General features: G+C 64.5%; 4 protein-coding genes across 16 annotated transcripts in view; 2 read left to right on the top strand and 2 right to left on the bottom strand.

Moving 5' to 3' along the window:
* MAPK8IP3 (mitogen-activated protein kinase 8 interacting protein 3) overlaps positions 1–17,787 on the top strand; it is a 46,227-nt gene extending 28,440 nt beyond the window's left edge. For 9 of the 13 annotated variants that reach the window (XM_059415695.1, XM_059415694.1, XM_059415687.1 and 6 more), the window contains 24 exons: positions 5,341–5,352; positions 6,156–6,173; positions 7,236–7,293; positions 7,739–7,891; positions 8,557–8,638; positions 9,585–9,715; positions 10,142–10,198; positions 10,281–10,451; positions 11,196–11,322; positions 11,500–11,595; positions 11,678–11,833; positions 12,373–12,538; positions 13,255–13,437; positions 13,528–13,717; positions 13,822–13,941; positions 14,020–14,100; positions 14,225–14,292; positions 14,389–14,537; positions 14,980–15,151; positions 15,237–15,350; positions 15,534–15,572; positions 15,746–15,925; positions 16,045–16,194; positions 16,269–17,787. In XM_059415695.1, coding sequence (XP_059271678.1) covers positions 5,341–5,352; positions 6,156–6,173; positions 7,236–7,293; positions 7,739–7,891; positions 8,557–8,638; positions 9,585–9,715; positions 10,142–10,198; positions 10,281–10,451; positions 11,196–11,322; positions 11,500–11,595; positions 11,678–11,833; positions 12,373–12,538; positions 13,255–13,437; positions 13,528–13,717; positions 13,822–13,941; positions 14,020–14,100; positions 14,225–14,292; positions 14,389–14,537; positions 14,980–15,151; positions 15,237–15,350; positions 15,534–15,572; positions 15,746–15,925; positions 16,045–16,194; positions 16,269–16,390 — 2,795 coding nt within the window. In that variant the 3' untranslated portion in view covers positions 16,391–17,787. The remainder of the gene's footprint in view (positions 1–5,340; positions 5,353–6,155; positions 6,174–7,235; positions 7,294–7,738; positions 7,892–8,556; positions 8,639–9,584; positions 9,716–10,141; positions 10,199–10,280; positions 10,452–11,195; positions 11,323–11,499; positions 11,596–11,677; positions 11,834–12,372; positions 12,539–13,254; positions 13,438–13,527; positions 13,718–13,821; positions 13,942–14,019; positions 14,101–14,224; positions 14,293–14,388; positions 14,538–14,979; positions 15,152–15,236; positions 15,351–15,533; positions 15,573–15,745; positions 15,926–16,044; positions 16,195–16,268) is intronic. The other 4 variants (XM_059415698.1, XM_059415688.1, XM_059415690.1 and 1 more) reach the window with 3 other exon arrangements.
* Positions 17,784–18,815, bottom strand: NME3 (NME/NM23 nucleoside diphosphate kinase 3). Its single transcript, XM_059415712.1, has 5 exons — positions 18,689–18,815; positions 18,470–18,600; positions 18,267–18,368; positions 18,073–18,185; positions 17,784–17,997 (listed from the first exon to the last, which is right to left on the bottom strand). The coding sequence occupies exons 1-5, from the start codon at positions 18,732–18,734 to the stop codon at positions 17,880–17,882; spliced, it is 510 nt and encodes a 169-aa protein (XP_059271695.1). The 5' UTR covers positions 18,735–18,815; the 3' UTR covers positions 17,784–17,879.
* A 94-nt stretch (positions 18,816–18,909) lies between these two features.
* On the bottom strand, positions 18,910–20,007 carry MRPS34 (mitochondrial ribosomal protein S34). Its single transcript, XM_059415711.1, has 3 exons — positions 19,687–20,007; positions 19,555–19,597; positions 18,910–19,464 (listed from the first exon to the last, which is right to left on the bottom strand). The coding sequence occupies exons 1-3, from the start codon at positions 20,005–20,007 to the stop codon at positions 19,169–19,171; spliced, it is 660 nt and encodes a 219-aa protein (XP_059271694.1). The 3' UTR covers positions 18,910–19,168.
* Positions 19,976–23,349, top strand: EME2 (essential meiotic structure-specific endonuclease subunit 2). The gene is made up of 8 exons (XM_059415700.1): positions 19,976–20,363; positions 20,494–20,630; positions 20,949–21,038; positions 21,627–21,718; positions 21,887–21,980; positions 22,171–22,286; positions 22,469–22,658; positions 22,738–23,349. Exons 1-8 carry the CDS (start codon positions 19,976–19,978, stop codon positions 22,906–22,908), a joined length of 1,278 nt encoding a protein of 425 aa, XP_059271683.1. The 3' UTR covers positions 22,909–23,349.
* Positions 23,350–23,371: the final 22 nt, after the last annotated feature.

Genomic DNA, 23,371 nt, shown 5'->3' with positions numbered 1-23,371 from the left:
TCGGGCACACACTCACTTTCTTTGCCTTAGGGCTTTGCGGGTTGATTGCCTGACTTGGGGCATGGGGATCTCCCAGGAACGCAAATCCTCATGGCGTCAGCACCAGCAATGTCTTGGGCCCAAACTGGAAGTTTTTTCCAGCTAGTTTTTAAATTGTGATGGAAAACACATAATACGAAATTTACCTTCTCGCTGACTTTTGAGCGTACCGTTCCGTGTGATCGGGACGTCGGCCCTCGCTCTTGAGACCAGGAGAAAGAGCAGGAGAAGGCCTGCCTTCGGCAGCATGTGTTTCTAGTGAGATTTTCTCATAAGGGGAAATCACGTTTAATATTGTGACACCCTGCCACTCTCCTTTATGGGCCTCAGATAACCCTACATGTGTTCTAGTTTTTATTTTTGGAAAAGCAGTATGTGCTTCTAATAGTACTCAAATATCAGAAACTGCCAAGAGAGTAAAACCATGCAACCCCACGCCACTGCCATGACAACTGTTGTGACATGTCGGGGCACCTTCCCGCCCACCAGGGCACACACGGTCCGTGGGCTGTGGGTGTCAGGTGGGCGATGGCACCATTCTTCCGACCCACTGGTGTCCTCCACACGTGTCCCTTCACGGGACTATAAGTTCCTCCACTCTCCCAGGCCTGAGTACTGCCGTGGTGGCCATTGCTGTCGTAGATCCTGCAGTAGAAGCGTGTGCCCACCCTTCTGATGGCTTCTTTACTACAGATTTCTAGAGTGGGAGCCTTGGGGTAAAGGTGTGGGCTCCTGCAAGTGGCCGCACACTGTTTTCCCCGGCGGGGCTCTGCCTGACCTCGTGCTTCCAGCTGCAGGGGCCCAGCCTGGCTGGGCGCGGGTGCTGACCCGCCGGGCTGGAGGTGGCCGGGGAGGGAGCGGGCCTCAGCAGGGCCCCTGCGGCGGGAGGAGGACATGGGTAGCCGTGTGTGCGGTGTGTTCACGATGGAGTGCCGTTCTGCCGGGGCCGCCGCGGAGGCTGTGCAGGCGAGAGGGCAGCACCTAGCAGGCCGCCGTGTGCCTGTGAGCGTCTGAGGATTTGATGAGCGATGACAGCCTCTCCCTCGGAGGACGCAGGCACCCAGCAGCTTGCGTGTCCATGCCGGGCTCTGTAGGCCCAGCCTCACACGCCCATTCCTGGCCATAGGTGGCTGGAGGCATCCCGTGGTGTGCTCAGGGGTGGGAAATGGAGTGTCTAGGAGTGGGCAGAGCTGGAGCCCGCCGGACCCTGCTGTGTGGCCAGTCTCCTCGTGACAAGGTTCAACCCTGCAGCGTGGTCACTGGAAGAGTCTTGCCAGCATTGGACATGCACGGCCACCATTCATCTGGGGTAGCACTGTTGTCCCCGTGTCATGGAGGAAGAAACCAGTTCAGGGAGGGCAGGATGAGCAGCAGAGTCAAGACCCAGACCAGGTCGGACCTAGAACAGCAGCCCCGTCTGACCACCTACTCTGCCTTTCGTCGCAGCTCTGTTAGCATGGGACGCGCCGCCCAGTTGGCCTGCTCGAGGTGCATGGCCCCATGTCTTGGAACATGTGGAGCAAATTCCGAGTCAAGGGACCATCATTACAGTAGACAACATTTCACCAGCAGAGGAGACCCGTGCCCATGGGCAGTCCCGTCCCTCCTTCTGCCCCCAGCCCCTGGCGGCCACTCCCCTGCTTCCCATTCTGCACGGCAGCCCCCTCTGAGCGTTTCATACCCGTGGTCCTTCTCCACGTGGCCTCTTTCCTTGAGCATGATGCCTTGAGGTTTGCGTGTGTCCTGGAAGGTGTCAGAGTCACGTTCCTTCTTATGGCTGAGGCTGGCGTGTTGCCTGCATAGGGCACACGTCATGTATCCATTTGTCCACGGATGGTCGCATGGGTCATTTCCACTCTCAGCCACTGTGGCTCGTGCTTCTGCTAATTTGGTTCCTCACGTGGTTCTACAGGATTACCGGTGCTGACTAGCCTCCTTGCTGCCTGGTGGCTCTGGGTAGCCTCCCTGTTGGTCCCTACCATTGGCCACAGTCTCCCGCCTTGCCCTGCGGCTCCAGGCCATGGGGCTATCCCCTCCCTCCCATCTTCAGGGCTGTGGGGTCTTTTGGCATCACTCCAGATCCCACTGACCTAGAGAAGCTGCAACGACGGTGATGGCAGGAAACAGGACAACAGGCAGTGCTTGTCAGTGAGCTTGACCTGCAGGCCATGGGGTCATGACTCCCAGGCAGATGTAGGACAGCTCCTAGAAGGGCGGTGGTGTCTGGTGAATGTCCTGGGGTCACTTCCCTAGAACAGAGAGTGCCTGGTGTGACTTTCTTATGAGAAGACCCAACCCACGCATCTGCTGGGTCTTTGTTCTGAGAAAGCAGAGATCAGAATCCTTCCATCATTGAGTGATGGGGGTCGTGATTCACTGTGCGCTCGCATGTGTCAATGTCTGTGGCCACCTTGGAAACCGCTTCGTTCTGGCTGCAATGAGCGCCCATTCTTGGGAGTGGAGGAGCCTCCCAGAGCCTCAGGCATGACAGGCACCCGCAGGCCAGCCAAGGGGTTTAGGAGGGATCAGTGCCGTGCACTTTGCTGACAGGGAGCCAAGCAGAGGAGCCCACTCGTTTTCTGGCAACGTGGAGGGAGGAGGTGGCCTCAGCTGCGGTCCCCTCACCGAGCTGCCCGTTCCCGTCTGCCAGGGTAAGCCATCAGGATGGGAGTCCCAATTCCCCAGCACCACGTGTCTTTCTGAAGACGGCCATCGGAGAGCTGGGTACCTGACCTGACCCAGTGGGGCTGCTACACGAAGAAGCCTGGGGCCAGCAGGGGCTCTGGTAGTCTCCATTCTGCGGCTGTTTTTGCCATGGAAAGGTCCAATGGTCCCAGAAACACGGCGGTGCCCTTGGCTTGGCTGAGGGGAGCACCCTTCTGAGCTCTGGGTGTCTGCTCTGGCCGCCCCCGCACCTCTCCGCATTTGGACCATGAATTCTAGTAGCAGAAGAGCAGGGAAAAGACCCTGGAAACGCAGGTCTCCTTATGTTTCACTCAGCTCCTGCCATGGCTTGCCAGATGCACCATTATTTGAGAAATCTCCAGGAAAGCAAGGCCTTGCTGCCAGTACAAGGAGGAGAAGCTGTTGAACGTGAAGCCTCGTCCGGTCCCAGAGGCACCTCCCTGCGACAGTGTGCCCCTCGGAGCCCAGCGTAACTGGGGAGTAAGGGAATCCATGCTTGGTGACTACTCGGTGAGTGCTGGGAAGACTGTGGGCCCCCAGAGAAGCCAGGCAACTCGACTTAGAACCTGATGGACGGCACAGGCCGGCTGGCCCTGTGCTCTCTGCGGCGCTGTGCTTACGTCAGAGGTCCCGCCTACGTGGCAGCCAAACCCAGAACGTGTGTAGAAATAACCTTGAGAAAGACACAAACCTGTGTGAACAGAATTGGGAAACACGACCGAAGAGCAGAAAAGAGGTCTCGAAAACCAAGACCCACAGGCCAAGCTGCATGAGCCTCCCACGACTCGCAGAGCAGCCCGCGGTGCTGGCGTAAATTCACTTTATGGGTAGAGTCTGAAGTTCATCCAGGAGAGCAAACGTGAGAGTAGCGCAGAAATTTCTGAGAAAGAACCAGGTTGCAGGGTTGCCGGATGTTCTAAGAACAAAAGGTTTTACGCATGTGGGACCAGCGACAGCCCCGCCCGGCCCTGTGAGTTCCTGGTGAGAGCTGGAGCCGTTGTGGGAACTTGGGTAGGACAGACACAGCACTCAAAGCCGCTGGAAATATGGTAGATTCGTGGAGGAGAAGTCTGGTCCCCACCTTTGTACACAAAAGACTTCTAGTTGGATTGAAGATCTGAACATAGAAATTCAAGGTCGCAGCTGGAAGAGAGGTGGAGATTATGTTCCTAATCTGGGCCCCCCTGTGGCCATGGCCACAGAGGAAAATACTGACAGGGGGGAGGTGTGCTACTTAAGAAAGATACATTGTTTCTTACCCAGGTGATCTCCAGCCTTAATAGAAGTGGCTTACAATAGGGTGAGGGTTGGGTAAAAGGGGATTCACAGAAGATACCAAGAAACGTACCTAAAGGATGCTCAAACTTCAAGAACAACCCAGAACTGAAAAGGGGACACGGAAGTAACTGCTCCGAAGATCCACAGAAACGAAGCAGGTGCTGCTGTGCCCCACGGCCAGGAGGTGGCAGTGTGAGGCCACGGCCAGGTATAGCCTGGCCGCCGGCAGGGGTCTCTGGGATGGCAGCCTTTTACAAGGGTGGGGTGGGCGGGCCCGTGTGCCCTTGAGTGATGGGACCGGGCACTGGTGCAGAGGATTGGGGAAACGGAGCACCTCGAATGGGAGCATGGCTAGCCTGGTCGTGATTTTGCTCTTGAAATGCCAGTGTTGATCCAGAAGGAGTTCAGAGGAGATGAGCTGTTGATGGTGGCTGCCCGGGGCAGGGACAAAGGCATATCCGCCTCTGACCCAGGGCGCCTGTTTCTTGTTTAAATTCCGACACCAAACTATATACGTTGGTGTTTAAGTCAGGTGACTTTATACTACTGGCTTCTTTGGGAAGGGACCACAGAGCGGTAGTGTTGTGGCCCGTCCCCAGCAGGGCAGCACAGAGGAGTTTGGACCCCAGTGAGGAAGGCACTGCCAGCCCCACACGCCCGCCGCCCCTGCTGCCTGCCCTCCCTCTCCCTCCCTGCAGCCAGCCAGATCTGCTTCCGTTTGTGGTTGGGCAGCTCTCCCTGAGGTCGTGCCCTTCCTGAAGGACAAGCTGGCCAGAGCCTGTAAGGCCAAGCACACGCACTCTTGGGCACACTGCCCCACCCACCGACCCACGCACGCACACGTGCGCACACACACACCTGTACCCACACATGTACACACACATGCATGCGCTTGCCCCACGCGTGCACACGCACACTCACACCCCTGTGCCGGCAGTGCACACACACATGCCCCACACAAAGTACCCGTGCACATGCAGGCATACGCATACCCCACACATGCACCTGCGTACCCTACACGTGTGTGCGCACACATACTCCCTCCCCTTCCCAGTTGTCAGCTGCAGAGACGCCGCCCTCCTGAGGGCTGAGCAGGTGTGGGACCTGGCACTCTGGGTCCCTGTCTTCCTGCAGGGTTGTCATCCCCAGTGGGATTTACCACCCATGGGCCCGTGACATCTGCTTGTACTCCTTCATGCCTTTTCAGTGTGGAGATGGCTGTTCAGCATTGCTTTTTTTTTTTTTAATAAAAATCTATTTTGTTGGTTCCAGTCGCCAACTGACCTTTGTCACTTCCTTCCCCCCTGTCTCTCTCTGCTTCGCGGGACATGGCCCCAGGGGAGTTCTCAGGTGCGTATCTCACCCATCTGTCTGTCTGCATCCCCCTCTGCCCACGGTAGCGTCCAGCTGGAGTGGGTCGGCTGCCGTCCAGTCTCCGCTGGCTGTGCAGCCTGTCCCCTTCTGGTTTCTTTCCAGGCCACTAAGGCACACGTGCTTTTGCTCCCCAGCCCCCCTGCCGCTCAGAAGCTTACTTTGGTTTGCTCTACTACTACCCACTGACAGCGGCCTTGACCCCGTCCTTTCCGAGGCCGGCCGTTCCCCAGTGCCGTTTTCTAAGGCTTTATGGAGCCATCAGAAGCATAGGACAGTTTGGATGGGACTGCAGACCCAGTTGCGTGTTGTCTCCCCTCTGTCATATGTACCCCAGAAGTCAGGGGTCCTCTTCCCACATGGCAGACTCAGTTCCTGCTTTCTCCCTCTCCTCCCAGCAGGAGACCCCGAGCCCACCCACATGCACCCACCTAGTGTGCTAAAGCCATGCTGGCTCCCCGGGTGCCACTCTCCCTCAGTTGCAGACACGCGCCCCTAACCCCCGCCCTTCCCAGCTCAGGGCTTGGGTGCACTGGTGACCCTCCACCTCACCATTCAGGTGCTGAGGCCTGGTGGTTTTTCCAGGAGGAAGAGCTGGCTCCACGCATCTCCCACCCCTCCATCCCGCTCCAGGGTGCACCCCAAACCCGGAGACCAGTAGCCCTAGTGGGCCACCCCCCTGCTGCTCACACAGGCTTAATGCGCTTCTTTTTTCTCCCTTCCTTCCGTCTCCCTGCCGCCCCGGCCGCCCGGCTCCCGTGGGACTGGGATGGCTCTCCTAGTGCGCCATGATTTCTTTGGTAAGGCCAAGGCCCCGTTTCAGTTCGCTTCTCCTGTTCCTTCCTTCTTCTGTGGGCCTCACACCTTCCTGCTTCGCGAGCTGATCGCTTCGCTCTGTGTGGTGGAGCAGCGGTGGGGCCAGCAGGGGCCACAGGCTCTCCTGGCTTCTAGCCCCGGGGTGGGGGGTTTGGTTTCAAGTCCTGAGTCCCCAGCGCCCTCCCTCAGAGCAGACCCTGGACAGGCTGAGGGGCGGGAGCAGAGACAGCAGTCAGAGCCCGTACCCGGCACACCGTGTGCATAGGTCTCGTCTCACGGTTGTCCTTGACAGAGGTCGAGTGATCAGGAGGGACAGACCCTGGGCTCTCGAGGCTGTCTGTCATCATGGCTGAGTGCCAGTATTTCAGAGTTTTTGTGACTTGCCTGCAGACAGCTTAGTGCTGGGGTCCACCTTGGGGCTTGGTATAGAGGAGCTGGAGGGGCCCCTCTGGGCACCAACCCCAGGGAGTGCGGTCCTCACTTTCACTCGCTCCCTCCCTGCTGCTGTGCCCCAGGGAGGCCACCTGCCCTCCTTGGCCCCGAGCTCTCTGCCGTCCTGCGCTGTCTTCTCTGTCCCCATCACCACGGTTCCAACCACCACTGTCCTGGGGACAGCTCTGAGAACGGTCTGCTTCACGAAGGCCTTAGAAATCACAGGGCTAGGGAGTTGCTGACAGGGGACAGAGACTGAGGCCACCCGGTGGGGCTGGTGCTGCCTGAGCCCTCCCGACGGTACACAGATCTCCCGTGGATAGAGCACGTGCAGGTCAGCCGGGGCTGTCGCGCCCGTCCACACAGAGCCGTCCGGGGGTTGCTCTGGGACTCTGTCCCTGCCTGCTGCTGCCGGCTGAGAGCCCAGCTGAAGACCAGCAGAGGCCTCTCCCTGGGGTTCCCAGAGGCCAGCCCCATGGGCCTTGTCCCCTGCATCTGCCCCCCAGGGCCGATCCGCCCCTGGGGAGGAGGGCTGCTGCTGTGGGACAAGTGGAGTAGGGTCAAGGGCTGGCTGGCTTCCGACCCAGGGAGTACCTCTGTGACTTTTGTTTCAGGAATGGGCAAGGAAGTGGGGAATCTGCTGCTGGAGAACTCCCAGCTTCTAGAAACCAAGTAAGAACGCTCTTCTTTAGGGCACCTGGGGGGCTCTGTTGGTTAAGCCACCCGCTCTTGATTTCGGGTCAGGTCATGATCTCAGGGTCCTGGGATCCAGCCCTACAATGGGCTCTGCACTGGGCATGGATTTTGCTTGGGATTCTCTCTCTCCCCCTCCCCCCACTACCCTCTCTATGAAAAGAAAAAAAACCTGGAATGCTCTCTTCCCTCCGAGAGTACTGAGATAACCCGCCACCCAGGGCCAAGGCCTCCCTGTAATAACGCTGGGAGGGCCCAGACCCACACGGCCCAGCTTGCCCATCCAGGGTCACCACTCTTCCCCGTATTCTGCACTGCGGGGTCTCCGCTCAGACCCCCATGAGCCGGCAGGCCCCGTTGAGCCCCCGTCGCACTGTGTGCACAGCGGTTCACATGGACTTCTCGACTCTCTGCCTTCTCAAAGAAACGCTCTGAATGTGGTGAAAAATGACCTCATCGCCAAGGTGGACCAGCTGTCCGGGGAGCAGGAGGTGCTCAAAGGGGACTTGGAAGCCGCCAGGCAGGCCAAGCTTAGGCTCGAGGGCCGTGTCAAGGACCTGGAGGAAGAGCTCAGGAGGTGAGCCAGGGTCTGGGACTGGGCCCTGGGAGTAGGTGGTGGGACTCCTGGAAGGGGCGGGGCTATGCCACGCCCCCAGTCCGGTCCCCCCCTTCCGGGCTCCCCCTGGAGGACACGCCTCCCAGCGGCTCCGCCCTGCGCTCCTCCCGCAGCCTGCCCCTCCCGCAGTTCCCGCTCACAGTGGAGCGACCCGGGCCCAGCTGCCCCTCTTCCCCTCTTCCCCGCATCCCCGCCCCGCTCCGCATCGTCCACCTGTCCCCCTGTCCCCTCGTCTTCCTTAGGACGCACCTCCCTTAGGAGGAAGCCTGCCTTCGTAGGTTCATTCAGGAGGAGGGGGGTTCTGGGTTCTGGAAACTTCTGGGTCCCCGTCCCAGCACTTGGCACTTCTCTTGCAGCCTGATGCTTCCCGCGGGGGTGCCTGTGGCTCCAGGCTGGAAGGGGGAGGTGTCACGGGGTGGGGGGCGCTGTGGGGGCAGCAGACCTGCTTGGGGCTGGCCGGCGGGCTGCGCCTTTCCCATTCCGCAAAGCCCTGGTCCTCTGCTGGGGCCGCCAGGGCTCATTCGAGCAGGGCTTTGGGCCACTGGTCCGCCAGGGCCAGAGCCCAGCGGGGCCTCCCCACTACCCCCCCCCCCCCCCCCCGCCACAATTCCCTCCTGGTCCTGCAGAGTGAAGTCTGAGGCCATCGTCGCCAGGCGTGAGCCCAAAGAGGAGGTGGAGGATGTAAGCGGCTATCTCTGTACAGAATTGGTATATTCCACTATTAACCTGCGGGCGTGGGGGGCGGGCCGCGGGGCGGGCTCGGGGCCCTCCTCACCCCTTCTGTGTCCTCTCCTCCACCCTTTCCTGGTGAGAACCCCTGTTCAGCCTTAGGGGCCCACACCCCCCTCCAGGTCCAAGGATGGTCCTGAGGCGAGCCCGCTACTCCTTGGGGGTTCGTAACTGACTGTTAGGAACTGCTTCAGGGAAGGCAGAGGGAGACTGCGTGTTGGGCCTTAGCCCTCACAGCTGTGGACCCCCTTCTGGTCAGGGTCTGGTGACTGGGCTGCCTGCCTTCCGCCGAGGGTGGGGCCGGGCTCCTCGGCCTGAGGTGACAGGGGACACGGCACACTGCTCAGTAGCTCGGTTCCTTTTGGGGGCACGTGATGCATGTGTCAGGGTGCCGGCCATGTGTTCCCTCAGCCCGTCCTGCGCAGCCCCATCTCTGAGCACCTTAGAAGAGACCCAGAGGCACCTAGCACCTCTTTGCCTGGGGCTGGGGGCTGATGCTCACTCGCCTGGCAGCTGCCTGGGGTGCCTTGGCCCCAGGCCAGCCTGCAGCCGCAGGGAGCAGACTGGGTCCTGCCCCCGCACTCCCAGCTGGCAGACCCCACACGGATCTGCCAAAACCACCAGCGTCCACCTCAGACGCAGTGTCCCACGGTCCCGCTTGCCGGATCCTCCCTAGAACCTCTCTTCCTCTGCTGCCCCTGGGGACCGATGTCACCTGTCCGTGTCGACTGGAGGCATTTGGGATCACCATGGGATTCAGGGGCTTGTGTCAGCCTCCTCAAGTGTGTCATGTGACCTTCTAGAAAGGTCCCCCATGGGGGTGGGTAGGCTGCCCAAGTACCCCCCCCACCACGTTTGCCTGAGGAGGCCCCAGAGAGGAAGGGCGCCAGCTGCCCGCCGGCTGAGCGGCTGTGCCCCCCCGCAGGACAAGGTCCCCCTGGCGCAGCGTCGCCGCTTCACGCGGGTGGAGATGGCCCGTGTGCTCATGGAGCGCAACCAGTACAAGGAGAGGCTGATGGAGCTCCAGGAGGCCGTGCGGTGGACCGAGATGATCAGGTGGGCCCCTCGGCCCCCTGGGGTGCCCGGCCTCGAGCCGTGGACCCCGTGGCAAGCCCTGAGAAACAGAATGTGGTGGATCCCTCCCCGCCTCCCTCTCCTGCAGAAGGACCGGAAGGGGGCCTGGTGGGAGCCAGTGCGGGGCTCTGAGCCGGCAAGGGGCCTGGCTGGGCTAGAGCCCAGCTGGCGTCTTGGGGCCTGGTGTGCTGAGACCCTTCCAGGAAGCTGTGACTGACCCCCTGGGAGTCCCTCCTCCCTGAGGCCAACTCCCCGTGTGCCAGTGGGGGGCTCCCCAGCACCCGATCCCGGGCAAGGGAGATGCCAGGTTGGCCTGGGCAGGGCCCAGTGGGTGGGTGTAGTCTGGGGACAGGTCTGCCTGGGCAAGGGCTGAGCGGGTCCCTGGCCCCCCTTCCCCGCCCCCTGTAGAGCGTCCCGAGAGCATCCGTCTGTCCAGGAGAAGAAGAAATCCACCATCTGGCAGTTGTGAGTTGGGGCGCCAGGGTGGGGAGGGGGCAGAGGAGGCTCCCCCTTGGCCACCCCTCACTTCCCGTGTCCCCACTGGCAGCTTCAGCCGCCTCTTCAGCTCCTCGTCCAGCCCCCCTCCAGCCAAGCGGCCCTACCCCTCGGTGAACATCCACTACAAGTCTCCTACCACAGCCGGCTTCAGCCAGCGCCGCGGCCACGCGATGTGTCCCATGTCAGCGGGCAGCCGGCCCCTGGAGTTCTTCCCTGACGAGTGAGTGTCCCAAAGTGTCCCTGCTCCTCCCGCAGGCCTGCACCACAGGCTGGGCTAAGGGGAGGCCCTGGGTCCCAGGGTCCTGCCCCTCCAGGCTCTGAGGCACGAGCAAGCAGCCTCTGTCTCACTCTCTGGGGGGCTGTGCTGAGGGATGCGGTCCCTGGTGGGAGGGGGCTGGCCAGCCTCCGAGGCTGACCTCTCTGCGCCCACACCCTGCGCCCCTCTAGTCTGACTGGGTGCACGGGGCATCTCTGGGTACAGGCCCCACTGCCCCCCAGTCCCTGCCCTTCGCCCCAGAGGGCCACCCACAGCCCCTCAGGTGCCCCGGCTCCCCTGCTCTTGGGGACGGTGCTGCAGCCAGCAGGCGGGGTCAGGCCCCACCCCAGGCTGTGGCCCACACCCCTGTGTCCTTGGAGGTTCTGGGAGCCGACAGGAAGTCAGCAGTGTAGGGTTTCTGCCTGGGAATAACTCTGTTTGGAAATTCATGTTTCCCTTAGTTTTGATACCAGGATTTTGGCTCCAGAGCAGAAGTGGGGAATTCTGTGTGTTGTGTTCTTGGAAGGGCCTGGGGGAGGGGACCAGCGCTGGGCGGGAGCTGGACAGGGGCCGGTGCCCAGGCTGCCCGTTGGGGGACCGGGGAGGGGGCACGCATGGTCCTGCTACCTGGGCGTGGGGACCGTGCGTGCCCCATGCAGGGCAGGCCAGCAGGCACGGGCAGGAAATGACCTGTGTGCCTCCTGCCAGCGACTGCACGTCCTCCGCCCGCCGGGAGCAGAAGCGGGAGCAGTACCGCCAGGTGCGCGAGCACGTGCGCAACGATGATGGGCGACTGCAGGCCTGCGGCTGGAGCCTGCCGGCCAAGTACAAGCAGGTGCTGCAGAGGGCATGGGAGGCCGGCAGGGGGAGGGGCGGGGGGTGCGGGGGCAGATGGGATGGCAGCTGGGGAGCCACCTGCGCAGCCCTACGGTGCCCCCATGGCCCCACCCATGGAGGACTGGCCCTCCGCCTCAGGCCTCACGCCCACGTGGCCTCTGCCTTGTGGTTGCAGCTGAGCCCCAACGGGGGCCAAGAGGATACCCGGATGAAGAACGTGCCCGTGCCCGTGTACTGCCGCCCTCTGGTGGAGAAAGACCCAACCATGAAGGTGAGCCAGCCCGGCGGGGCTGACAGGTGCGGGTGGGTGGGCGCAGGCAGTGGGCTCGCTGACCCCAGGGCCCTTCTCCCAGCTGTGGTGTGCCGCGGGCGTCAACCTGAGCGGGTGGAAACCGGGCGAGGACGACTCTGGGAACGGAGTCAAGCCTGTGCCAGGCCGCGACCCTCTGACCTGTGACCGGGAAGTAGAAGGAGAGACCAAGAGTGATCACGCGTCTCCAGAGAAGAAGGTCAGAGCACATGGCAGGGCCAGGGACCCCACTGCTCCTGGGGTCTAGGTGACTGTGCCCAGCACTGGAGTCACATTGAGAGTGACAGAAACAGGACAGCTGGGGACAGTGCCGCAAGACTGGGCTCATCTGGGGTCCCCTCCCGGTCCAGGACTGATGGAGGCCTTTGCTGCCTCCTGGGTCGGGGGAGATGTGCAGAGGGTCTGAGGCTCCACAGGCCGCAGGGCTGGGGGGCTCAGGCCCCCAGGGGTGTCTCCTCCTCCTCCTCGCAAGTTGTGTGCAGGAGTGGTGGGTGGCCCGAGGACAGGGGGCTGGCGGAAAAGGCTTCACATGGGGTCTAAGGCTTTGTTCTGTGGCCCAGACTGGCTTGGGGGCAGGGACCGGGGCACCAGAGCTCAGTACTGAGTTCTCACTGCCCTGCTGCTGGAGGACATGCGTCCCCTGAGGCCGCGGGCAGGGCTGCACCCTGAGAGGGCTCGGGAGGCCCCCACGACCGGTGTGGCTGCTGGAGAGGCCTGGCCTCCTGTGCTCGGAAACAGGCAAAGGAGCTCCCCGAGCCGGATGCCACCTCCAGCCGCGTGTGGATCCTCACCAGCACCCTGACCACCAGCAAAGTGGTCATCATTGACGCCAACCAGCCGGGCACTGTGGTGGACCAGTTCACTGTCTGCAACGCCCACGTCCTGTGCATCTCAAGCATTCCAGGTGAGGGCTGGCAGCGTGCGTGCAGTGGCTGCTCTGCACACGGCGGGGATAGAGGAGGCCCGGTGAGCCGTACCAGCCTTGCTTCGGACATGCTGGGGACAGTTGGGAGCCCATGGGGGAGTCCAGAGGGGAGCATGCTGGCAGTGCCGCCCCTTAGTCCCGTGAACAAGTAGGAGAGGACCCCGAGGTGACTGTCGCTTTCGTGCCTGGAAGGAGATGAGCTGGGCCGCAGGACAGATGGAAATACCGGTTGGGAACTGAGCACCGACCTGCAATGGGCCCAGTTCCTGCCGCCCTGCTGCAGCTGGGAGAGCCGGCGCTGACAGAGGCTTGGCTTTGCCTCTTGGTGGCAGTTCTTATGCCAGCGTTTGGGGGGGCGGGCAGGGCCCTGCCTGGGCCATCTTCCAAGATGGCCCCAAGCTCCTCAGAACTCTTCACTTTCTGACACGTGATCAGAGTTGATTGCTCCCAGAGACCAGAATCTCACTTCTCCATGCCTTGTGCTGGCTCTCCAGGCCCGCAGGCAGTGGTCGTGAGTAGGGGCCCACTTACTGAGGCCAGCCTGGCCTAAGAGTCCGGGGCACCCTGAGCCACCCACGGTCGCCGGCGGCCGCCTTCTCCCTCCTCGGCAGTCCCACATGGGACGGGAGCCCTGGTTATGTTTTGGTAGTGGGGGCTACTCAGCATAGGCTGACGGGGCCGTGACTCTCCCGCAGCGGCCAGTGACAGTGACTACCCTCCGGGGGAGATCTTCCTGGACAGTGACGTGAACCCTGAGGACTCCGGCGCCGACGGCGTGCTGGCGGGCATCACCCTGGTGGGCTGCGCAACCCGCTGTAACGTGCCCCGCAGCAACTGCTCCTCCCGAGGGGACACCCCAGTGCTGGACAAGGGTCAGGGTGAGCTGGGCCTGCGCCTGGGTGGCCGCTCTCCCCCAACCCCCTTGTTCCTCCCCACCCCCTGGCCACACTCACTCTTCCCTTCCACAGGGGAGGTGGCTAATGTCGCCAATGGGAAGGTCAACCCGTCTCAGTCCACGGAAGAAGCCACGGAAGCCACGGAAGTACCAGACTCTGGGCCCAGCGAGGCAGAGGCGGCTGCGGTGCGGCCTGGGCCCCTCACGGAGCATGTTTTCACCGACCTGGCCCCTTCCCCGGCCCCTACTGCCCAGCCTGGCAGGTGGGCTCTCTGAGGACGGGGCCGACGGAGGGGTGGGGAGGCTGGCTCAGGTGGGCGGGAAGGGGCTCCCCCGGGCCACCCTGGAGCAGCCATCCTTCCTGCAGCGAGAACGGGCCGGAGGCTGACACAGGTGGGGCACAGCCAGAGCCAGAGCCCAGCGCAGACCCTGCGGGGGCCAGCAGTAGCGCGGCCCCCACCATGTGGCTGGGAGCCCAGAATGGCTGGTAGGTGGGGCCCCAGGGCGGGGTGTGGGAAGGGTCTCCTGGAAGAGCAACCCTGCCCACCACGGCGTCCTCCCACAGGCTGTATGTGCACTCAGCCGTGGCCAACTGGAAGAAGTGTCTGCACTCCATCAAGCTGAAGGACTCGGTGCTGAGCTTGGTGTATGGGACCCCAGCTGAGGGCGGGCATCGGGAGGGGCCTGGGGCAGCGGGAGGGGCCAGGGGCATCGGGAGGGGCCCGCAGTACCCAGCCTGGGCCCTCTCGCTCACCACCGTCCCTTTCCAGACACGTGAAAGGGCGCGTGCTGGTGGCCCTGGCTGATGGGACTCTGGCCATCTTCCACCGAGGCGAAGGTGAGGCCCGGGGACGCTGGGCGGGTGAGCGGCCGCCCCCACCATGGGCAGGGGGGTCCTGGCCAGGCCCGAGCAGGCGTCTGGGGCTCTCTGCAGATGGGCAGTGGGACCTGAGCAACTATCACCTGATGGACCTGGGCCACCCCCACCACTCCATTCGCTGTATGGCCGTCGTGTGTGACCGCGTGTGGTGTGGCTACAAGAACAAGGTGCACGTCATCCAGCCCAAGACAATGCAGATTGAGGCAAGTGCTGGCAGCAGGAGGGCCTCGCGGGATGGGAAGGGGATCCTGCTGGGGGCAGCGTTCCCTGCATGCCCGCTAATGGGCCCTGGGGGTTTTGTGGGGTCCAGGGCAGCCTGCTCAGGGAGACAGCACCATCACGGGCCAGCAGGGGCGGCTGGGCTGTGAGTGCCAGTCTGTCTGGGGTCCACCTGCTGCTTTGCTCTGCAGTGAGTCCTATCAGCTCCCTCGGGGCCCCGCTCGCCTCCCCCAGGCCGCCAGCCTGTGGGCTGAGGTGGCTACGGCTCTGCCCTGGAACCTGGACCCTGAGGAGCAGAACAGGTTCTAGAGCAAAGGCTGCAGTGAGCCACATGGGCTGCATCGTGACCTGCGGCTAGGTGGGTTCAGAGCCGCCCCCCCCCCCCCCGGCACTCCCTCATTGACGTGAACTGCCGCGACCCCACAGAAGTCGTTTGATGCACACCCGCGGCGGGAGAGCCAGGTCCGGCAGCTGGCGTGGATCGGGGACGGCGTGTGGGTGTCCATCCGCTTGGACTCCACGCTGCGGCTCTACCACGCCCACACCCACCAGCACCTGCAGGACGTGGACATCGAGCCCTACGTCAGCAAGATGCTGGGTGAGGGGCTGCGCTGGGCTTGGGCGTCAGGGCTGGGAGGGCCCCCAGCGGTGGCCACACCGACCACCTGCCCTCTTCTCCCCAGGCACTGGCAAGCTGGGCTTCTCCTTTGTGCGCATCACGGCCCTGCTCATCGCGGGCAACCGCCTCTGGGTGGGCACCGGCAACGGCGTGGTCATTTCTATCCCGCTGACGGAGAGTGAGTGACCCCCCTTGACGCCCGCACAGGTGGTGGTGACTGCGTTCGGACAAGACTTGGGGGCAGGGGGTGGAGGGCACGCTCGGCCAGGCCTCACTCCGGACTGGGGTGCCGCTCGCCCCGGCCTGCCCCTCCTGTGACTTCTCTCCTCTCCCTCCCATGCTGCGCCCCTCGCCTCCCCAGCCGTGGTTCTGCACCGAGGCCAGCTCCTGGGGCTCCGAGGTGAGTCCAGAGCATCTGCCTCCTGCCCTCGCACGGAAGCCCCCAGCTGAGATGCCCTGTGGGCTGAGGCTGGCCTCGCCCCGGCGGCGGGCGCTCTCCTGATGCTGCCTCTGCCCGCTGGAGATCAGCGGCCTCCTCTCAGGCTGGGGCCTGCTGCCCTTCTCTCTCTCCAGCCAACAAAACATCCCCCACAGCTGGGGAAGGAGCCCGCCCTGGGGGCGTCATCCACGTGTATGGGGATGACAGCAGCGACAAGTCGGCCAGCAGCTTCATCCCCTACTGCTCCATGGCCCAGGCCCAGCTCTGCTTCCACGGCCACCGCGATGCCGTCAAGTTCTTTGTGTCAGTTCCAGGTGAGGAGCTGGGCCCCCCCTTGCTGCCAGGCAGCGGCGTGGCCCCCCTTCCGGAGCCTGTGGGGTGGGGGGGGGGACGCGCCGGCTGCCTGGCTGAGCTCCCTGTGCCCCAATGACAGGGAACGTGCTGGCCACTCTCAATGGCAGCGTGCTCGACAGCCCATCTGAGAGCCCCGGCCCCGCCGCCCCCACCTCGGACGCCGAGGGCCAGAAGCTGAAGAACGTGCTGGTGCTGAGCGGCGGGGAGGGCTACATCGACTTCCGCATCGGTGAGTAGGCGCTGCCCAGGGTCCCGGGACCCCCCAGGGGGGCAGGCCCATCACAGCAGCTGCTGTCTGTCCAGGGGACGGAGAGGATGATGACACCGAGGAGAACACTGGGGACGTGAGCCAGGTGAAGCCCCTGCTGTCCAAGGCAGAACGCAGCCACATCATCGTGTGGCAAGTGTCCTACAGCCCCGAGTGAGGCTCCAGCCTGCCCCGCCACCTGCCTGCCGCCCACGTGTACATACAGCCCCCCCACCCTGCCCACCTGCTGCCCGCCCTGCAGGCAGCCCGGCGCCCCTCTTAGAACCTCTCAACCTGCAGCTTTCACCTTAGGGCCGGGCCTCCCCAAGGGCGGCAGCAAGGGTCTGGCTGGGAGGGAGACGGGGGAGCGGGGTTGCACCCTCACCGGGAGGGCAAGAACCTCTGGGGATACCCGACCCAGCAGCTTCTGGCTCGCCTCTGGTCACAAGTTCTCACAGCCTGGGGGCACTTCAGGGCCAGAGCAGGGCAGGGTCCTGGGGTAGGTCAGATCAGGAGAAGACCCTGCAGGTGGCTCCCAGCTCCACCCTGGGCCCCCCACTTCCCTCACCCCAGGACCCCCCAGGGCAGGAAGCAGGGACTTCAGCCCGCCAGGTCTTCCCAGCCGGAGCGCACTTGCCTTTGCCTGCTGCCTGATGGGATGGGTCTGACCCTGCGGGAGCTGGCCCAGCTACTAGCCTTCCCCGGACACCTCCCACCCACATCCTGACGCCTGCCCCGGGAATTGGCATGGAAGCACGTAGCCAGGCTGCCTAAGGCAGCTACTTGAGAAGACGGGGACAGATGCCCTCTTCTTGCTCACCCCGTATGGCCAGCTCTCCCTGTGCAGAAGACCCACCCGGTGGGAGCAGGCTCTGGAGACCTCCCCTCTCACAATCCTCTCGGGTGGAATTTCTCAGGCTGCCAAGGCAGGTGCAGGCCTCAGGAAGAAGGGGAGGCCCCTGGCCTCTCCTGAGGTCAGTCCTAGGACACAGGCTCAGCCTCAGGGGGGCAGGGGGACACGTGGTCTGGGGCCTGCCTCCCAGTCTCCAAGGAGCCCAGCTCCCAAGACACACTAAGAAGTGCCTAGGGCTGGCAGTGTGGCCTGCTCCCTTGAGGGCAACTGAAGACAGCCAGCGAGAGCTCGGGGTAGAAGCTGCCTCCAGCCGGCTTTGAGGGGGGCCGCCCTGGACTGCCACCTCCCCAACCCGCCCAGGTCCAGGCCTCACTCCTGCTCCGGAAGCCCTGCTGCCCACCCACCTCCCACCAGAGAAGCACAGATCTCGGGCAGCCACGCCGCATCCTAGCCAGCCACCACCACAGCCACGTGCAGCTGCAGGCTTCTCCCCACCACCCTGCCACTCTCCACTGTGATGTATGTCCAGTCCCTTGTCTGTTCCCACAGGGCCGCGAAGAGACTTGAGGGCGAGCCGGGTGGGCGCAGCTAGGGAAGGGGCTGGGTGGTGATTCTCCTCAGGCTTTGGCCCTGCAAGCGAACCCACGTATCTGCTCTGTATGTAATAAATGTCTTAACGTCGTAGCCCTGTGTCCCTGGGCACAGACCAGCGGGAGCGTTAAGGACTTGCTTCACTTTATTGTCCCAAGAAACGCTGGCCCACGCAGTGAGCCAGGGCGGGCCACTAATAGGAGGGGCCCGCGGGGTCTCGCAGCTACTCGTACAGCCAGTGCGCGGCACTGTCCTCCCAGCACAGCAGCTCGTCGCCGCGGAACCAGAGCGCGATCTCCCGGCGGGCGCTCTCCACCGAGTCGCTGCCGTGGACCACGTTCCTGCGGGAGAGCCACGTGAGCGCCGGCGGCTGCCGGGGCGTGGCGGGGGCTGAGCGCGCGCTCGGGCTGCCTTACTTGCCGACTTCGACGCAGAAGTCCCCGCGGATGGTGCCTGGCGCGGCGTCGGCCGGGTCGGTGGCCCCGATGAGCGCTCGCGAGGCGCGCACCACGTCCAGCCCCTGCCACACCTGCGCGCGAGCCGGCGGGGATCAGTGCATAGGCCTCCGTTCGGGCCCGCCCACTCGCCCGCCCGCGCGCCGGGCACTCACCATGGCCACCACGGGCCCCGAGCCCATGTAGTCCACCAGCCGGCCGAAGAAGGGCCGCTCGCGCAGCTCGGCGTAGTGCTCGCGCAGCAGCTCGTCCGAGGCCTGCGGCGGTCCGGGGTGGGGACGTGCCGCGCGCGGCGGTGTCTCCACCCGCCCGCCCGCGCCCCGCTGCCGCCCCGCCGCCGCCCCCCGCGCGCCCTCACCTGCACCAGCTTCAGCGCCACCAGCTTGAAGCCCTTGCGCTCGAAGCGCCGCACGATCTCGCCCACGAGCCGCCGCTGCACCCCGTCGGGCTTCACCGCCAGGAAGGTGCGCTCGTATACGCCGGCGCCCGCTGCGGGAGCCCGCGGGGTTGGGGCGTGTCAGGCCCGGCCGCTCCCCTGCCCGCACCCGCTCCCCCACCCGGGCCCGCCGCCGCTCACCAGCCGGGAAGAGGTGGGCGAGCACCGTCAGCAGCAGGCACAGCATGATGGCGGCGGCGGCGGGCGGGGCCTGCGCTTAAAGGGGCCGGGCGGCGGGCGGCGGGCGCACGGGGAGCCCCAGCCCTCAGGTACCCCCCCAGGGTCGGCGCTCCCTCCCGGACCTGCCCAAAACCTGCTGTGGCTGCCCAACCCCAAACGCAAAGAAAACCACAAACCAGGGCTCCGGTTCTGCCTTTATTCGCGCGCGCACACAGTTGCCGGCCGAGTCCGGCAGTGACCGCACGGAGCGCAGAGGCGACCCGCGCCAGCGCTGCCAGCCCCGCCACGCCCCGAGGCCAGCCCCGACACCCCGGGGGCCTGCTCGCCCAGAGCAAAAGCGGGGGCGCAGGGTCTGGCTCCATGCTCCCAGGGGGCTGACCCAGCTGCAACGCAAAGGCGTCTTCGTTCACAAAGCGGGGCCCCGCGCCCTCCCCGTGGCATTTAGACTGGCGTGGCCTTGGCCTTTTTCTTCGCCTCCTGTTTCGCAGGGTAGTCCCAGGGATGCACTCGGGTCCGCTCCAGATTCAGCATGGGCTCCTCGGTGCAGGCGTCCCCTCTTTTCTGCCGCTCCGCTAGGATCATGGCCCGCAGGAGTGGCGGGTAGGGCACGCAGCGCGGAGCGTCCTCGGGCAGCGCCGGTGTGAACGCGGTGAAGGCAGCCTCCTCGTGCTTGGGCACCAGCCGCCAGTCGTGGTACATGACCTGCCCGATCTCCCGGGCCTCGCTCTCCGTCCGCCCTAGGGAAGAAGGCCCGGGCTGAGCACACGTGCGCCCGTGGGACAGGCTGGGGTCAGGGGTCAGGGTCACGGCCGCCCCCAGCACCTCACCTTTGAAGGTCAGCACGCCCCAGGCCTTCCCGTGCTCCAGGTTCTGCAAAGCAAGCGCACAGGGCGTCGGCTCGGAGCGCGCGCTCGCCCCCTCCCCGCGGCCGGGGCGCCGGGGCACCCGCGCGCACGCACCTGCGCCGTGTAGTCGGGCCGCACGCGCGTCAAGCGCCAGTAGCACGGCTCGTCATGCTGCCACAGCCAGGACTTGCGCGTGACCAGGCGGCCCAGGCCGAAGAGTGGCAGTCGGCTGAGCAGCTGCATCAGGCTGCTCTCCCGGCGCACGTCGGCCCAGGCGCGCACCGGCAGCCGGCGGCCGGAGTACGGCCGCGTCAGCGTCTCGTAGTCCAGGGCGTAGCGCTGCGAGTCGCGCGGTCGGTTCCGCTGCTCCCGCAGGGCCCGAACGCGACGGGCCAGCTCGGCGATGAGCCGCGGCCGCACCTTCTTGCGCGCCATGGTCGGCGCCCGGCTTGCCCGTGCCCCGACCGGAAGCCGCGCCTCCGCCGGAAGCGGCCGGTGTCTCTCGGAAAAGCGTCCGACTGCGGGCGGAAGCTCAGTGGAGGCCGGGCCAGCGATGGCGCGGGAGGGCTGCGGGCGGGCTGGATGCTGGCGCCGGGCGGGGGCACGGGGCGGGGGCCGGCGGCGGCCTCCGACGTGGGAGGTCTCGGACTCGGACGGCGAGGGACCCGCCGGCGCGAAGGCCCGCCGGCCGGTGGAGGAGTGCAGGACGGCGGCGGAGGAGTGCAGGGCGGCCGCCGAGGCTCTGCGGCCCGAGCGGGCCCTGCGGCGCGTGGCAGTGCGCGTGGACCCAGGTGCGTGGGGGAGCCGGGGGGCGCCGGCGTGGAGTCGGTTTCCCAGCTGGGGAGGCGGCCGGGCGCAGGCCGGGGTCGGCTCTCCGCAGCCGGGCGGTGGTGACAGCCGTGTCCCTGCGGCTCATCGCAGCCATTCTGGAAGATGCTGGTGCCGACGTCCTGCTGGAGGCCCTGGGCGCCCTGGGCTGTGAGTACCACATCGAACCCCAGCGCCCGGCCCGGAGCCTCAGGTGGACCAGAATGAAGCCGGACCCTTGTCCCCGCACTGTAAGTGTCCGGTGGCTGCGGAGTGCACCCCTGGCCTGAGTGCTTGTTCCCTGCAACTTCACGCACGCCTGCGGGGCTTGAGAGTGGTCAGCTAGAAGCTGGAGCGCTCAAGGGGTGGCGGCGACTTGCAGGGCTGGTGTCCACAAACCTGAACTGGTCTTGGACTTGGCGGGGGATGAGGCGAGGATTGTCTGTAGAGCAGTTTCGCCAGGCTCTGGGCTTGGCTATAGCGAAGAGCCTCTGAGCCACTGGGCCCAGGCAGGGCCCTGGGACTTGTGAGGTGGGGGCGGGGAGCACTGTCTCTCCATGTCCCCACAGGTGCCTTCGGAGGTGTGGGCTGCCGAGGAACAGGTTCTCCTGCTCCTGGAGCCAGAGGAGTTTCTACAGGGCCTCCTGCAGCTGACTCAGGTGCGCAGGGGTGGGGCGCAGTAGTCCTTCCCACAGGCAGAGGGGCTGGGCTTCCCAGCTTGGGGGAGCTGCTCCGCTAGCTGCTGTTCCGTACTCTAGGGGAGAAGGACCAGACAGGATGTATGCAGCGGCCTGGGGTGGAGATGTGGGTGAGCTAGGGAAGCCAGGTGGATTCTTGGCCTGGAGCAGACTGGGGCCGCTGCTGGAGAGTAAAACCCGGGTTAGGGGAAGTTCTCCGGTAAGCTGAGTGACAAGGCAGGCATTAGCTTAGACTCTGTGCGGGTCTGGGTGTGGGTGGTTCAGGGTTTCTCACACACCTGCAGAATGGTAGGCAGTTGGGTGCTGGGGTGGAGAGGCAGAAGTGGAGGGTGAGGGGTCAGGGTCCCTCTTGCAGGTGCCTGGAAGGCACTGTGGGTTTCCCAGGTCCCTCGGCCTTGCAGGAGGCACACAGCTGTGCTCTGTGGTTGGAAGCCTGTGTCCTTCTCTCCCCCGGACCACTGAGCCACTCTCAGGCCGACTTCTTTGCATGCGAACGCAGTTGCCGTGTTGCCAGCTGCAGAAACAGATGTGTTAAACCTCGGCTTGCAGACTTGTGGCCCATCTTGCTCCGTGCCCTGGGTCTGTCCTGAGAGCTCCACCGGCCTCCGCTTGGCTGTCATCGGGCTGGATGTCTACCTGTGGTACCAGTCACTCTCTTGTCTTTAGTAGGCCTGGCTGGGATGCGGGAGTTCGGGGGAAAGGTAGTGGGAGCCCAGGGGTTGACTATGACCCAGCTAATTCCCTTTCTTGGGGGGCCCCGGAAGAGTGATGGGGTGTGGGGACCCAGAGAGATGGTCATCTTTGTTCAGGTCTCAGCAGCCCAGCAGCCAGCACGTGCAGCAGCCAGAGAGTCCAGCAGTGGCCCGTGCCCCAGTGACACTCAGCTGGCCCAAGGTGGAAGAGGTGAGGGCCTGTCAGGTGAAGTGGGATGGGTGGGATGTTTGCCTTTGGTTCTGCCCTTGGTCCTGGTGCCTGGGCTGCTCTCTAAGGCCCAGCAGCCCATTTGGTCCTGGAGCAGCATGTGGGGTTCGTCTCAGCTGGGTGTCCCCTAGGGGTGACCTTGTCTGACCAAACGGTGGGCTCACATCCTCAGGCCCTGGTCCTCCTGCAGCTCTGGGCACATCTGGATGTGCTGCTGGTGGCCTCCTGGCAGGAGCTGACTCAGAACATATGCGCCTTCACCAGGGCCCTTGCTCAGCGCCCGCTCAAGTGCGTGCCCCCAACCCACACTTGTGACTGTGGCTGGGGGAGGGGACAGGGACACCTGGGTGGGTGGAATCTCCCTGGTGTCTTTGATAGCAGAGAGCCGAGGGCTTTGTGAGCCGGGAGGACAGGGTGCTCCGAAGACGTGAGGGCTCTAGAACCTTCTTTGCATCCTTCTCCATCTGTAGGCAGTACCGGGACTCCTGTGCCTTTTCCTTCTGTGTGGCTGGGCGCTGGGCAGCCGGTGAGCGCGTGGCAAGAGATGGCACAGGACTGCGGGGGGTCTGGTGGCGACAGATCAGGCAGTTCCGCCGGGTCAGCCCTGCTGTGGCCGATGCCATTGTCACTGCCTTCCCCTCTCCCCGCCTTCTGCAGCAGGTGGGTCCCCCAGTCCCTGCCTGTCGCTGTGGAGCTAGGGCCCCAAGAGCTGCCCTGCTTATCGCTGTGCCCACCACAGGCATACACGAGCTGCAGCTCGGATCAGGAGCGCCTGGCCCTCCTGGCGGACCTCCCCGTGAAGACCGGCGGTGTTGGCCGGCCCCGCAGGGTGGGGCCTGACCTTTCCCGCCGCATCTGCCTCTTCCTGACCGCCACCAACCCCGAGCTCCTGCTGGACCTGAGCTCTTGACTACGTCTGTGGGATATGAGCTCTTGACTACGTCTGTGGGATAGGAAGGAGCCCTGTCTCACCAGCAGGACAGAACGTGGTCCACCCCACCCCAATTGGCAGGGGGAGGGAACAGGGCATTGCCCTTGGGGTAGGTGGGAGGGCGTGGGGCAGCCTAAACATTCTAGGGTAGCTGGGATGGGCAGGAGAGGAGGGGTGAACTTCCCCTGCCCTGGGTCCTGGACATGCTGGCCACAGAGCTGGGGCCCAGTTGGGGTCAGGAAGGGGTAACAAACACCAGTCACGGGGAGACTTGGGGGCGGCATGTTCTGAGAGGCAATAAAACAGAGTCCCGGGGGAGGAGAGAGAACGGGGCTGGCTCTCCTGGCAGGCGCTGGGATGTAGCTGGCTGCGACATGGAGAGAGCCCTGGGCAGCCGGGAGCCCCGGGCCTCGGCCCTGACTTCCTTCCTCTGGCCACCACA

The sequence above is a fragment of the Mustela nigripes genome, chromosome 11, assembly GCF_022355385.1.
Source record: "Mustela nigripes isolate SB6536 chromosome 11, MUSNIG.SB6536, whole genome shotgun sequence".
NCBI lineage: Eukaryota > Metazoa > Chordata > Mammalia > Carnivora > Mustelidae > Mustela > Mustela nigripes.
Note: the sequence above shows the minus strand (reverse complement) of the source record. Positions and strands in the feature narration are given on the sequence as shown.

What these genes read in the sequence shown, in the direction of transcription:
- NME3 (XM_059415712.1), bottom strand. Translation starts at nt 18,734, where the DNA reads ATGCTGTGCCTGCTGCTGACGGTGCTCGCCCACCTCTTCCCGGCTG. An exon ending in CGGGGCCCGTGGTGGCCATG is followed by an intron (nt 18,186 to 18,266) that starts GTGAGTGCCCGG and finishes GCTCGCGCGCAG; the next exon opens with GTGTGGCAGGGGCTGGACGT. An exon ending in TTCTGCGTCGAAGTCGGCAA is followed by an intron (nt 17,998 to 18,072) that starts GTAAGGCAGCCC and finishes GCTCTCCCGCAG; the next exon opens with GAACGTGGTCCACGGCAGCG.
- EME2 (XM_059415700.1), top strand. Translation starts at nt 19,976, where the DNA reads ATGAGCCGCGGCCGCACCTTCTTGCGCGCCATGGTCGGCGCCCGGCTT. An exon ending in GCCTCCTGCAGCTGACTCAG is followed by an intron (nt 21,039 to 21,626) that starts GTGCGCAGGGGT and finishes CTCGGCTTGCAG; the next exon opens with ACTTGTGGCCCATCTTGCTC. An exon ending in CTCCCCGCCTTCTGCAGCAG is followed by an intron (nt 22,659 to 22,737) that starts GTGGGTCCCCCA and finishes TGCCCACCACAG; the next exon opens with GCATACACGAGCTGCAGCTC.
- MRPS34 (XM_059415711.1), bottom strand. Translation starts at nt 20,007, where the DNA reads ATGGCGCGCAAGAAGGTGCGGCCGCGGCTCATCGCCGAGCTGGCCCGT. An exon ending in GGCCCGACTACACGGCGCAG is followed by an intron (nt 19,598 to 19,686) that starts GTGCGTGCGCGC and finishes CTTGCTTTGCAG; the next exon opens with AACCTGGAGCACGGGAAGGC. An exon ending in GGGCGTGCTGACCTTCAAAG is followed by an intron (nt 19,465 to 19,554) that starts GTGAGGTGCTGG and finishes CTTCTTCCCTAG; the next exon opens with GGCGGACGGAGAGCGAGGCC.